Source organism: Rhopalosiphum maidis, chromosome 1 (genome assembly GCF_003676215.2).
Source record: "Rhopalosiphum maidis isolate BTI-1 chromosome 1, ASM367621v3, whole genome shotgun sequence".
NCBI lineage: Eukaryota > Metazoa > Arthropoda > Insecta > Hemiptera > Aphididae > Rhopalosiphum > Rhopalosiphum maidis.
In genome coordinates, this window is record NC_040877.1 from 65,320,527 (window position 1) to 65,333,938 (window position 13,412).

Genomic DNA, 13,412 nt, shown 5'->3' on the forward strand with positions numbered 1-13,412 from the left:
GAACTTAAACAGTGTCAGTTTAAGACTTCTGATACTAATGTTATGTAATAATGTACCTACCTACCCAGATATCCAATTCCAATATGCATTTATTATATGTTTAGTAGAAAACATAAATTTTGCAGTTACCTACCTACCAGGTTAATAAAATTACTAATATTCAGGAATTAAATACCACTCCATCATTACTTGAAAATGTAGGTACTCATTGTTGGAAAAATAGGGTGCTGTGGTTGGGTATCAAAGACAATACATTTTTTATATTTATCACACGTGATTCTTATTATAATAAGTTATTACTTATTATATAAGTTCATCAAGCTTTGAGTTCAATAATAGTTTTTAGTTTCCATGGAAAATTAGGAAATATCAAATATGTACAATGTGAATGTAGTGTATTAATTAAAATTACAAAAAAACAAATTACAATTTAAATAAATACTGTATTTATTTTGTTAATAGCTAAGTATTAGTGGTATTATTAGTACCTAAGTTAAAGTTGTCATATAATGGGTTTGATTTGTTCGAAGGCTAAAAGGTATGCCATAAAACCATTGACTAAACAATAAATATTAGTATTAGTATCTCTAGTATGGTTAAACAAATAATGAAAGTTTAAGTGTATTGTAAGTATATTATATTTGTCTGAACCCAACTGTATAACTGTAAACAGTAAATGTTACAAGCCGAGCAATTAACACAGCATTATTTTTTTGCAGGTTACCACCAGTTTTAAATAAAAATATAAGTACTCCAAAATTACCACAATTAAAAACACCTATAAAACCGGATGTTTCTAAAGTAAATACAGATACAAAAGCTATAGCATCACCCAAACAGCCAATGGAAAAAACTACAGCAAATATAGCTTCGACTGCAGCAGGAGTTGCGTTAGTATGTATTAATCTTCATTAATAGATTCTTATTTTGAATAGACATTACTTATTATTTTAATAAAACCATAAATACAATTTTCATGTTGACAACTGGTCACAACATTTGCATAGTTCAAAATGTTTTTTCCATACGAAGGAAAAACATACTTTTCTTTCATGCGTTAATCTGAAGTTTAATTTATTTATTTATTGGTGATATAAAATCAGTGAATAATAATAACTTTATAACTGAACCTAAATGATTAATGAATACAGCTATGAGTAAATAATTATAAATATTTTATTATCATTTGTTTAGGGAAATTTAATAAGTCAAAAATTTATGAAGTATGACAATAAAAATTATAGAGAAGATGTTAAAAATGTAGCTGAATCATCAACTGAAACAAATGATTCAAATGAAAATGAATTGGAAAATAAAGAAATTACTGGAAAAGACAACAATAATTTAAATGAAGAAGATAAATTAACAGATCATAATCATAATGATATGTCCGAAGAAGATGATGATTAAAAGTACTAATATATGCATTAAATAATGTAAATAATAGATTCTTGAATTAATGTAGTGTTTTATAAAATTAAACATAAATAACACAATGACAAGGCCACAACATTTTTTATAAACACTAAAATAAAATTTAAAGAATAAGTTTAAAAAAAAAATATAATATTTATAGTTTAACTAAAATAAATAAAAAAAATACAACTAAATTCTAGTATCACCATGTGTAGGTAAACGTTAGACCATATTTAGTTTTTATTTAATTAGGCTGATGAGGAGGTTCAGTGCTGAAATATGGCGCTGAATCCCGTACAAGTAAAGTGTGGCAAACTCGACAAACATGTGAGTCTCTCATATTAGGTCCGCTTTTTACTGTTCTGGACAAACAGGATGGGCAGAAGATTCGACCACAATGTCTGCAATGGTTCTAAAATAAAAGAAAAATTAGGCTTATTAAGAAATAAATGTTTACCAATTAATAAAGTACTTTTTGGATTTTAGGATCGGAGAATACAGCTCCACAATCACGACAGTCAATTATATCTTCTTCATGTTCCCATCTCACCTAAATAACACACTTATTAGAATTATATTTAGGACAACTAACATTTCTTCAGTTACCAAAGTGCCAGATTCTCTGATACGTTCTAGTTCTTGTTGAAGTGACTGGGATAGTCGAACAAAATCACGTTGTACTTCTTCACTATTTGTCAAATCAGATTGTAAAGCTACAATTTTATTTCGTTGTTCCAAAGCCATAGATTCTAGTTCAGTCTGAAATATTAAACCCAAATATTAATTTACTCAACATCATAAAAAGTCTGATTAATTAATTAATTAATTGTCAAATATTCCAATACTTTTTTTAAAAACTACATAAATGTTCTTCTAGCCAATTATATTACAAAATAAAACAAAATAGAATATTATGAATATTAATATTATTTTATTTATTATTAGTATTATTATTATATGAACTATTGATCATCAAATCAGTTATCTATTACAGGGGTGGTCAACCAGTCGATCACGACACCTTTTCGCATTTTCTTAAATTTTTGAATTTTTTTCAAAAAACAATTAAAATATTTTTTTTTATGTAAATTTTTACCTAATTACATATTTGTATATCCTACGAATATGAAAATTAAATTTAGAAAAAAGAAATAAATAACTATTAAAAACGAGATTATACATAGCTATATTGACGTTTTTTTTTTTTGATCGATCACAACAACCTAGAAAATGTCGTAGGTCGATCACAAGTTGATTAAAGTTGGCCACCCCTGATCCATAAGATAACATTCTTAACTATAATATCCTAATCTAAAACTTCTAATATTTATCAAGAATATTTATTTACAAATTATAATACACTAAAAAGTAGTGTTTTGAAATTTTTGTCATTTGCTTATTTTTTAACTAAAATTATGCTTGCAAAATCTACCAGAATACAAATATATACATGTGATGTTTCTACAATTATAAACGTGTAATTTTAAAATGCTTATTTTTTTGGTTTTTTTTTTAAATTTATGTTTACATTGAATGTAATTTTGGAAGAAAAAGTATATTTTATTTAATCATTTTTGATTGGTCCTTATTATTTTCCAAGATACAATTTAAGTTTCAGGTGCATGTACCTCTCTATACCAATTTTAGGCTTTTACAGTCAGCACATTTATCATACATTTAAAAATTGAATTAACTTAATTATTCAGTTTTATATAAAGAATTTGGATACATTATAATATCTATTATTATTGTATTATACCAAGTATACCTTTCTTTTAGAAACAGTATCCAATTGAGTCCGACAGTTTATTAGCTCTTTTTCACATCGATTTGTGTTTTTAATTTCCTCAGAAAAACGACTTCTTTCGTCCAATAATTGTTTTCTGAAAAAAATATTCTACTTATTATTATTTTTAAATATAGACATATGAGGTATGATCAGAGAGTAAGTTTCGTTTAACAATAAAAATATGTAAAATATATATTTAAAAAAACAAATTATTGGAAAGTTAAGAACAATGAATATTAAGCTATTTTTCAACATGGTTGACACCATTATTTAGCACTTATAACGGAGCACTATTTTTTGTATTCCTTCATTATAAAAAGATACAACCTGTAATTGCAACTATATACAACAAAAGACCTCATATTTGTTGAAAGTTGGGCCATCAATAAATGATTTCAAGTGTAAAAATTACGAAAATCACAAGATGCCAAGCCTGGACTAATCAAACTGTTCTCATGCAAAATGCACAAGAAGTTGTAATAGAAAACGGAACTTACTTTCATGATATACCTTCTACATAAACAGTGTGATAACACTGATAACATTATTGCTTAAGAAGTACCATTTAATATTTCAGCTAGATGATCTGGAATTGAAATAAAGCTTTTGAGAAGTATGCTAATATAGACTTACTAGAAAAAAAATGTCTAATCCTTAAAGTATACTTATAAGTCAAACTACTAACTGATTTTAAAATTAAAATACCAATTTTATTCTATAAATGTAGACTATATTGTAAAAAAATTAAGAAGGAATTTAGTCAAAATATAAGAATAATCTGCTTTTAATCCTTTTTTAATACACACTAATTTAAAATTTTACTTATTCATACTTATGAGATAAGATAAAATTATTTTAACATAGATTACAATAATTAACACAAATTAGTGAAATTTGTGTATTTGATAGAATTAGTGTTTATTTATTTATATATTTTTCGGGTAAAAATAGTAATTATTAATTAAACAATATTGGTGATATCTTAATTATAAAATTAATATAATTATTAAGAATTTAGAGTTAATTCGAATCTACTGGACAAAGTTACTGTTAAAAAAAATCATTAGTATTGTACACATGGATACCAAAAGGTAAAAGTTAAACATAAATAATATTATTTAATATTAAGAATATTTTAGTTATCTATTTTAACTCTTGAAAATTTGAGATCATCTATTTAAATATTTCCTGGTTCAACTTACTATTAAAATACTATAATTGAATTAACAAACATCATTATAGTATGCATTATTGAATAATTAATGACAAGTTAAATAATTATTAATTTTTAATAATAAAAATACGTACTCCAGTAAAGTTACTGTTGAATTCAGTCCTTGTATTTGGCTTTCAGAAATAGCTGCACTATTTTTTATTCTGTTAAATTCTTCTTCTATAGATTCTTTTACAATAGACATAGCTATAAGTTCCTCATTGCGTTTTAACAAATATTCCTGAAGCTCCTAAAATAAATCCATCATAATTTATTCAGGAAAATTAATTATTACTTATTAGTTTAAAAGAACACTAACCGCTACTGAACTAGGTAGATTAATTTCTTCATTTTGTAACTGTACAGAAAACTTCATGTGTTTCTCTTTTAAATTATGATTTTCTTCTTCCAATCTACAAAGACCATTATCAATTTATAAAAATTAACTTTGAAAGTATTGTATTTATTTCAATATAACAGTACTTCAAGATGCGTTGCTTCATTTTAGCACCATTTTCTGTACAGAGTTTTATTTCTTTTTGAAAATCTATCACCGTCTGTTCATATTGCAATTTGAGATCACTAAGCACTTCATGTGATTGATCGGAAAAACTTTTCAATTCTTGTACCTATATAATCCATTAAAATCAGTAATCTAATATATTCTAATATTTATAAATATTATTAAATCTAAAATCTTTGAAGTTGCCTTGTTTTTATGTTCATCTAATTTTTCATTCCATTTTTCTTCCATCTCCTTACGATAAATAGTCTCTTTATCATGTTCATCTTTAAGCTTATCCATGGACAAAAGACGTTTCTCTGCTTCATTTATTCTTTCTTGCATTTCTTCTACACGAACTTTGTACAAAGAACATTGTTCACATTGTATAGTATTATTATCTAATATAAATAAAATATAATAATAAATTATTTACGGCAATTCAATAAATTACGGGATAAATTATAAATATACCATTTGATGTGTTTAGGAAGACAAAATCTCCAGTTGCTGAAGAATTAGATGATTCTTCTTGTGAATTGTCTAAAAAAAATTGTATTAAATAATTTTGAATCTATACAACACTTATCAAATACTATAAACTATAATACAGAACACTAGCATATAAAATAAATGTATGATTTATTAACATAATATCATATCTCTATGTGGTTCTCATAATAGTCACCTATTTTACTCTTAATTACTATCATGAACAAAATTACAAAATATAAATAAATTATAACAATCTCAGATGGTAATAAAAACAATTTTTTTGCCACTCTTTTCATACACAATGGACTGTATTATCGTTTAAATATGTTTTATTAACTAACAAATACATACTCGTAGTTAACTTTTCCACAACATTATTCTTTGATTCGTTTAATTTAGTTTTATAATAGGTGATATCTGTGTCCATTTCACGAATTTTTTCTTTTAGTGCTTCAACTTCTTCTTTTAATGGATCCACTAGAGCTTTATACACATTATCTTCATCATCCTGAGACTAGAATAAGTAGTAAAAAAAATTATTATGATTTATCTGTGTTATTTTATTTAAACAAAATATTTATGATTTACTTTTCTGTAGTCATCAGATTCAGTGCTAGAAGCAAGATTTGTCATTTTTCTAGCAATCGCAGAAAGAACAGTACCAGGTACATTACGTATTTGTTGCTGTGTTGATTCGCCGAGTATATTATTTCCCTGCTGGCCAATCAACATTTGATTGCGACAATGTTTAAGTTCATTTTCCAACTTTTCATTCATTGTTTTATATATTTTAGTTTCATTTTCACGCCGTCTAGATTCTTCTAAAGTTTCTAAAAAAAAAAAAAAATACATAAAAAAATGAAAATAAATTACTTTATTAAAAATATTACCAGCAACCACTTTATGCAACGAAGAAATCTCCTCATTATACTTGCGGGTTTGTTCTTCAAACCGCCCTTCCATTTCAAGCTTAGTTACAGTATGCTGGCTTTGTGACTCATCTAGCTCATCTTGTAACCTTTTCAGTTCAGCTGATATACTTGACATACGCTTAAGCTCCTCTAATAATTAAACTCATTACAAATGTTTCTTACAAACGATAATATATGAAATTAATGGAGAAATTAATGGTATATATACATATTATACAAATATAAAGCAACAAAGCAATAACTGGTCACCTTCTTTTTGCAGTATAAACCCCTTCATTTTGGCGCGTTGCAAGCCAAACTCTTTTTTCTCCAATTGCAATTCGTCTATTTGTTTTAGAAGCAAGTCCAAAGTCAACGGACCTGTCGATATAAAGAGCGTGCAACACCAACATAAGCATGAATAACATTTATTTTGTAAAAAATAACATTTAATTAAACAAAAAACCTCCATAAAACTTAACACAAGTAATTCAGTGTAAATGTAAAATTTTATAGTTTAATATCTGTATTTTTTGAAAAATTAAGCTAATGTGTATACACTGAATTTCTTGATTGATCGTGCAAAAAATGTGTCTGTAAAATATTATAAAAATAACACACAGTGTGCAACAAACCAAAATATAAAATACACATGGAAAGAATTGTGTAGTTAGCATTATGAAAAAAATATATACATATATAAAATGTATATAATATATATTATGTATGTGTATGGATATAAACACTTGAAGAATAAACACAAAGAGGTGTGCGGCAGTAAAAAACAGTACAGTACCACGATTGTTGTCATCGTCAATAGTCGGCTGCAGTTCTTCTCTCACGTTATTCTCCATGATGTGTACCTTGTTTGACCTGGCCAATCGTGTGGTGCACGTATACTCAAAGCGTTCACCGTGACGACTCTGCCACAACTGTGGACTGAAAAAATATGGGATAAAACAGAAAATCAAATGACTGACGACGATCTGTTCAAACAAAACACACTACTGTACCCAATCGTCCGTGTGCCATATGCGAACGAGTGATGCCCACCTCATCCCTCCCCACCAAAAACCAAACATTGATGGTAAGAGGAACTGAGGGGCACCGGGAGCCTAATTCACGATCGCAACACGACCATAATATATAATTCTGCTTACCTGACACAACTTGTCAGACAATATTGTTTTTGCTACGGTGGCAACAAACCGCATCCGATGGCGGAGGACATAATGCTGAGTTCGCACCGACAGATCGGCGCGGGCGAAACGAGATTACTGCAAATTGGAAAACCGTATCGTGCGTGAGTATCGAAAACGGTTGGTCGTCTCGTCGGTCGAACGAAAGAGCTCACAGTTTTCGTAATTAAAAAACATGTAGCAAATAGCACTAATGTTATTATTGTAATACCTTAAGTAAGTAAATACTAAATAGGTATGTCGAATTTTTTTTTTCAACAAGTTTGTCTCGTGATAACAGCCTATAGCGTGTTAAGCTGATAAGAACGCCGCCGCCGACAATATACTGTATATGTTGTGTAATAAGTCTATAAATAGAATATAGATGTCAGAGTTTTAGAAACCGATGAAACCATTGACCAATAAAGAATAAAAATGTTTAATTATACTTTATAATAAGACGCAGTATGCATAGGGTGGCAAAATTGTCGTATTTAATTTAGTCGATAGGTATTTGACAAGAGAGTAACTGAAAAAACATTTAGGGGGGTTCAAGATATTTTTCTAAAACAAATACAATTAGGTATAGTCAAACTACATTCGCCAATAAAATATTTTTACTTTTAAAATTTCGAGGGATCCAGACCCCCTCTCCCAGTTACGGCCTTGGTACTTGACATGAAAAAATATCTATTTTACTCCAATAATTATATAAACAGAGGTCTCTCCCGGGGCCCAGAATGACAGGTATAAATATATAATATTATGTTATACCTAATGTTTCAATTTCGTTAGATGATAATTTTTTTATATAATAATTTAAAGTCAATATACCTAATCAAATTATCAAAATGTTTGGGGCTAGCAATTTTTTTTTTTGGGGGGAAGGGGGCTAAGCTCGTTAGCCATCCCCTTGACGTACACGTGTGATGTGAATTACTTAAGTAACTTATATAGTAAAAATTAAGTGGGTTTCAATAAAATAAACAATCAAAACTCAAAAGAATACGCTGAAATTGTAGTTAAGTTTGTGTGTAAATTTCATCATCATACGGGCGGAAAATGTTAAATCCGCTACTATATTAGTTTAAATGTATTATACCTATATGGTTTTCACGTCCTGCCTTCTTAGTTATAATTGAACTTATTTAAATTATTAATAAATTGTAGAATAGTGCATCAACATAAATTATATTACACATAAATTGTTAAATAAATGATCAAATTTAATATTGGTATTTAATATACCTATGTTCATGGAAACATGGTACACTTTATCACTCATTATCATGTAAATATTTTACAATCCTGTTTGTGGGACGTTAATTACACTAATGGATCATAAATTCCTATGACTTACAGATTTTTTAACTCATATATTTTATAACTTTTACACATTCACAACGCAACTTTTTAAGAGCAACCACTATTTAGAATATCATTTTCAAAAAAAAAAACGTTTATCAATTCATTTTGATCTATCTACTTGTATTCTAAAATTTGCAAAATTAAAGCTATAAGTATAATTTTTTTTAAAATGTATTAAATTTTTTTTTTTTAGTTGTACCTTTAACGTAATTTTTTGTTTTTAAGACCATATGATACATTTTAAATTTAAAACTGAAGTAATAACTAATAAAATATTTATTATGTATTAATGAATTATTATTTCATTTTATAATTACACATTATAAAATTACATAATTTATTACAAAAAAAAAAAATGTATTTTCAGAAATACCCATGTTTTTGTAAACCCAATTTATTTTATTAATAAAATGTACAATGGAAATATAATTTTATTTACACTGCAACAAAATTATTACTAGGAATTTAAAACTTGCATAATAAGTGAAACATTGTAAAAAATCCAATATACAAACGGAGGTAACATTCTTAGCTTTAAGTGTGATAATAGATAAATTCACACTAACATTAAAGCTAATAAAACAACACTAGTTCTGATGAATATAATCTTATTACCCATATTATATACTGATATTTTGTTAAATCAATTTTACTGAAAAAAAAAAAAGGAAATCAGTATACATTGTTGACTGATGTTATGGTTAGTTGATATTAAAGAAATATAGATTATTACAATTTATTATTTAATAATTAAATCTTTCTTATGTATAATATAGTTCAATACTGAATCCTGGTGCTAAAGTAACATTTATTATTTATAAATCAAATTTTATTGATGATAATTTATAATTAATATAAATATGACATACCATCATATAAACCATCCCATATCATTTTTTGTATGCAATGATTTAAAGTTGTATTATAATTTAACTCTAATTAAATTGACCTCACACTCAATAATAAAATTCAATCAAATCCTATTAGGAGGGAAACAACTCCCTACTTTTATCTTTAGCATTTGATGGTAAGCACTTAGTAGAAATATTTAAATACCAGTTCTTATAAATTCTCTATTTCTCTGAACATTTTTTTTCAAACGAATCAAAATAAATAATAGGTATTAAATTATAATATTATTTATTATAATTAACATTTGTTTTCTTAATTTATAACTTTAACTTATAATAAGCATACAAAAACTAAATATTCCTAAGCAATACATTCTATAGGTGTATAGATTAAATATAAAATAACTAATGTAAAAAACAACTTGCATAATAACATTTCTATATTTTGACATTAAAAATACATTGTTTATAATAATGTTGTAACTACTTCCACAATTTTCATTAAATAATTATTGTTATTACATTAAACCTGAAAAAAAAACAATAATTAATGTGAATTCATGGTTAATAATAAGAAATTGACATTACGGTTAGCTTCCTTGCATTGGCGAATAGCCTCATTAAATCCAGAACATAAAGAAATATCATCATTGTTTTGTGCACACTGCAAAAACTGCTTGACTTCAAAAGCACAAGCACCACCTTGCTGGCTACTCTGTTCCATTGGCATTACTGGGGCTTGTTGAACTTGAGGTTGGACCTCATCCCGGGAACCACCACCACCAAACATTCCAGTGACTGCATGACCAACCGTGTGGCCCTATTAATAAATTATCATTATCAATAAAATATTATCTTTAAAACTTTAATTATATTAATTATTGTACATACAATGGCAGAACCAACAGCAACACCTCCAGCAGTGGCAGCCATTTGGGCAAATAATCCAGGTTGTTGTGGCTGAGCTGGTGCTACTTGTGTTGGTTGATGTTGTGGTGCTGGTGCATATTGCTGTGTTCTAGCTGGGACTGCAGATCTAAAATATTAATAACATTGTTGATCTTAAAAATTATATTAATATGATGACAGATTAGATTAAAAGAAAATAGTAGTAATAAATAAAATTTCAAATTTCTAAATGTTGGAATGTTACATAACATTAAAATTATGAGTGCATATATCTTTATGTGATTCTCACACTAGTCACTAGTGTGTATGTATAATAAAAACTTCTAATAAATTATAATTTACTTTTAAATGGTCATACTTATAAAGGATATGTAAATGTCTTAAAATTTCATTGAATTATGCTAACCATGGATTAAATAGGACACTATAGATACACATCACCAATACAATAAGTTATCATTCAATATTTTAATTTTGATACTCTTTACAAGTCTCACATGATAGGCAGACATTAGGGGGTAACTTAGGGGGGGGGCTAAGCCCTTTAACTCCTAAGTATTTAAATAGACCCCCAAAAATAGAATATGTTATACTTGTGTATAGAAAGAGGGTGCGGGGTGGTCATTTTATTATTATAGCTTCCCTAAAAATACAACTAAATGTCTACCAAACCAACTGTAATATCAAAGCTATAAATAATAATGGAAATTATCAATTGTTTCCAATGTTTCCATTACTTGGTATTATACTTAAGAAAATATTTTTATCATTTTATTTTTGAATAACAGGAACATTAATAATTTTACTCAATAAAATGATTAACCTGAGTATAATTAATTATAAAACTAGTTTAGATTAAAATTAGTAACATAGGTAACAAAAGTATAATATAAGTTTATTCTATGCTAATTCATTGATTTAATTCACGCAACTGTTAATATATATATATATACATTATTGATTAAATAATAGGTACTCAATAAATATCAACTCAAAATTTAAAATACCAATGTCAAATAAAAACATATTTATTAAGTATAATAATGAATAGTATATCAGATTTAAATAAATATAATTCATTTTAAATGAAAATATAACAAGAATGACCTCATTTGAATTGCACAATACTGTGCAAATTCTTATAATATACTCATGTTGATCATAGGAAATTTAAGTAAGGAAATAAAATATTGCCAACTTTTTTTGGGACATAAACAAGAATCTAAAACATTCATGAAAACGATTGTTTTAAATTCACTGCTTAACTAATTATTTATTTAATTTACAATAAATTACCTATAAACAAAACACGAGAGGAAACTACCAAGTTTAATTTATAACTGATTGGATACAATTTAGAATTATAAGTTGTACAAGAAGTATTATTTGTTAATTATTGTTGATTGATATATATATATAAATAGGCATAATTATGTATCCATGCATTAACACAGATAATGAAATAATTTTTTATGATTATCAACATACATGATTAAATTAATTATTTCATGAATTTATAACAAATTAAAAAAAAAATTAAAACTATGTGTATAAATTATTAATATATTGACATTATTTAAATATCTTATTAACCTATTATATTTTTAATAAAAAAATTATCTTGGGGTCTCTTACCTATACAAATATAATCATTATTTCATTACTATAAATCAGACAATATCAGTCAACCTGTTTTGCTTGTTTTCTATAAAAGCGCAATATATTATATTACCTACAGTTATATAGATATTCATCTTGTCATTAATGGTTATAACTTTATAAGGTATTGCGTTTAAATTACATGTTGATTAACTACTAATTTTTCATTATTTTTTAGATATTAATTTAATGTGTCTTTTAGCATTATTATTGTTGAATAATTTACATACTTTTTGTATTATACTCCGTCTCAAAGTAGAATACACTAAGCGGCAACCAGTTTCTGTCCGGCAGTACGCATCTTACACATATCGGAATAGGTAGTGACTAGTGGAAAGGGGAAAAAAGTGCAGAGAACTGGTGTATTCTACTTTGAGACGTATAGAGTATAGATAGTTAAATGCTAAACTATCATTAAATTATTTAAATCTCCAAACGTGTTGATTATTATTTTATAAGTAGGTAAACTATACATTTCAAATACACTATGTAGTTATATTTCTATACAGAATAATTATTTAAACTACCCTATAAAAAAATCATGCAAATCGGTACCTATAGAACATCATAAGGCGGATTTCAATAATAATTTTAAAGTACCACGTTTTTCGAAAGGTTGAATTTGAAACAAGTCAAATTGCATACAATTTTAGAGTGGCGAAATAAATCGAATATCGATATCATGCACCTACACTACATACGTTATAAAATATGTGTAACCTTGTCGGCATGGAGTTCGATAAGCGTAGCGTATGCGACTTACCTTCTGGGTGCAGGCGACGGAGAACGTCCACGTCTGGCCATTTCGTCGTTTGATTTACACAAAAATAAAACAAATTTCACAAATCGAAAACGACTTTATGAGTTGATTGAAGAAATCTGTAGATAATATATATTAGCGTGATGGCGTGAAAATGTGCAATACTATAATACTCACTCGTTCTGGGAATGGCGATATTATAAATTATTATGGTAACGTAAAAGTGTATAGGTAGACTATTGACTGTAATAAAAGTTAATGGTGCTACTGATATTGGTGGGGCAGAATCGAGAAAACGTAGAATAAACAGCTGAACAGTTGTGGTGAGATTGTGAAATAGTTTATTTTCTAGAAGGTTCTC

At 27.0% G+C, this 13,412-nt stretch overlaps 2 protein-coding genes across 5 annotated transcripts; both read right to left on the reverse strand.

Moving 5' to 3' along the window:
* Positions 1 to 1,480: 1,480 nt before the first annotated feature.
* On the reverse strand, positions 1,481 to 7,784 carry LOC113550083 (early endosome antigen 1-like). 3 transcript variants are annotated; one of them, XM_026951703.1, is made up of 15 exons: positions 7,487 to 7,784; positions 7,123 to 7,265; positions 6,597 to 6,707; positions 6,306 to 6,476; positions 6,004 to 6,245; positions 5,767 to 5,929; positions 5,395 to 5,463; positions 5,128 to 5,321; positions 4,902 to 5,047; positions 4,738 to 4,831; positions 4,514 to 4,668; positions 3,185 to 3,299; positions 2,023 to 2,175; positions 1,889 to 1,966; positions 1,481 to 1,828 (listed from the first exon to the last, which is right to left on the reverse strand). In XM_026951703.1, the coding sequence occupies exons 2-15, from the start codon at positions 7,178 to 7,180 to the stop codon at positions 1,661 to 1,663; spliced, it is 1,917 nt and encodes a 638-aa protein (XP_026807504.1). In that variant the 5' UTR covers positions 7,181 to 7,265; positions 7,487 to 7,784; the 3' UTR covers positions 1,481 to 1,660. The 3 variants fall into 3 exon arrangements, with proteins under 3 accessions (XP_026807504.1, XP_026807505.1, XP_026807503.1); XM_026951704.1 differs by lacking the exon at positions 6,597 to 6,707; XM_026951702.1 differs by lacking the exons at positions 7,123 to 7,265; positions 7,487 to 7,784 and having other exon boundaries at positions 6,597 to 7,069.
* Positions 7,785 to 10,146: 2,362 nt separating this feature from the next.
* Positions 10,147 to 13,387, reverse strand: LOC113550086 (coiled-coil-helix-coiled-coil-helix domain-containing protein 2). 2 transcript variants are annotated; one of them, XM_026951712.1, is made up of 5 exons: positions 13,229 to 13,387; positions 13,055 to 13,170; positions 10,615 to 10,759; positions 10,312 to 10,543; positions 10,147 to 10,252 (listed from the first exon to the last, which is right to left on the reverse strand). In XM_026951712.1, exons 2-5 carry the CDS (start codon positions 13,093 to 13,095, stop codon positions 10,242 to 10,244), a joined length of 429 nt encoding a protein of 142 aa, XP_026807513.1. In that variant the 5' UTR covers positions 13,096 to 13,170; positions 13,229 to 13,387; the 3' UTR covers positions 10,147 to 10,241. The 2 variants fall into 2 exon arrangements, with proteins under 2 accessions (XP_026807513.1, XP_026807514.1); XM_026951713.1 differs by lacking the exon at positions 13,229 to 13,387 and having other exon boundaries at positions 13,055 to 13,222.
* Between the last annotated feature and the right edge of the window lie 25 nt (positions 13,388 to 13,412).

Excerpts from the sequence above, each read along its gene's own strand:
- LOC113550086 (XM_026951712.1), bottom strand. The coding sequence starts at position 13,095 with ATGGCCAGACGTGGACGTTCTCCGTCGCCTGCACCCAGAAG. Across the intron at positions 10,760-13,054 it reads CCGTCGCCTGCACCCAGAAG|ATCTGCAGTCCCAGCTAGAA; the intron begins GTAAGTCGCATA and ends TTAATATTTTAG. Across the intron at positions 10,544-10,614 it reads TTGCTGTTGGTTCTGCCATT|GGCCACACGGTTGGTCATGC; the intron begins GTATGTACAATA and ends ATTTATTAATAG.
- LOC113550083 (XM_026951702.1), bottom strand. The coding sequence starts at position 6,798 with ATGGAGGTTTTTTGTTTAATTAAATGTTATTTTTTACAAAATAAATGT. Across the intron at positions 5,048-5,127 it reads TAGATGAACATAAAAACAAG|GTACAAGAATTGAAAAGTTT; the intron begins GCAACTTCAAAG and ends TGGATTATATAG. Across the intron at positions 2,176-3,184 it reads ATACTGTTTCTAAAAGAAAG|ACTGAACTAGAATCTATGGC; the intron begins GTATACTTGGTA and ends TTAATATTTCAG.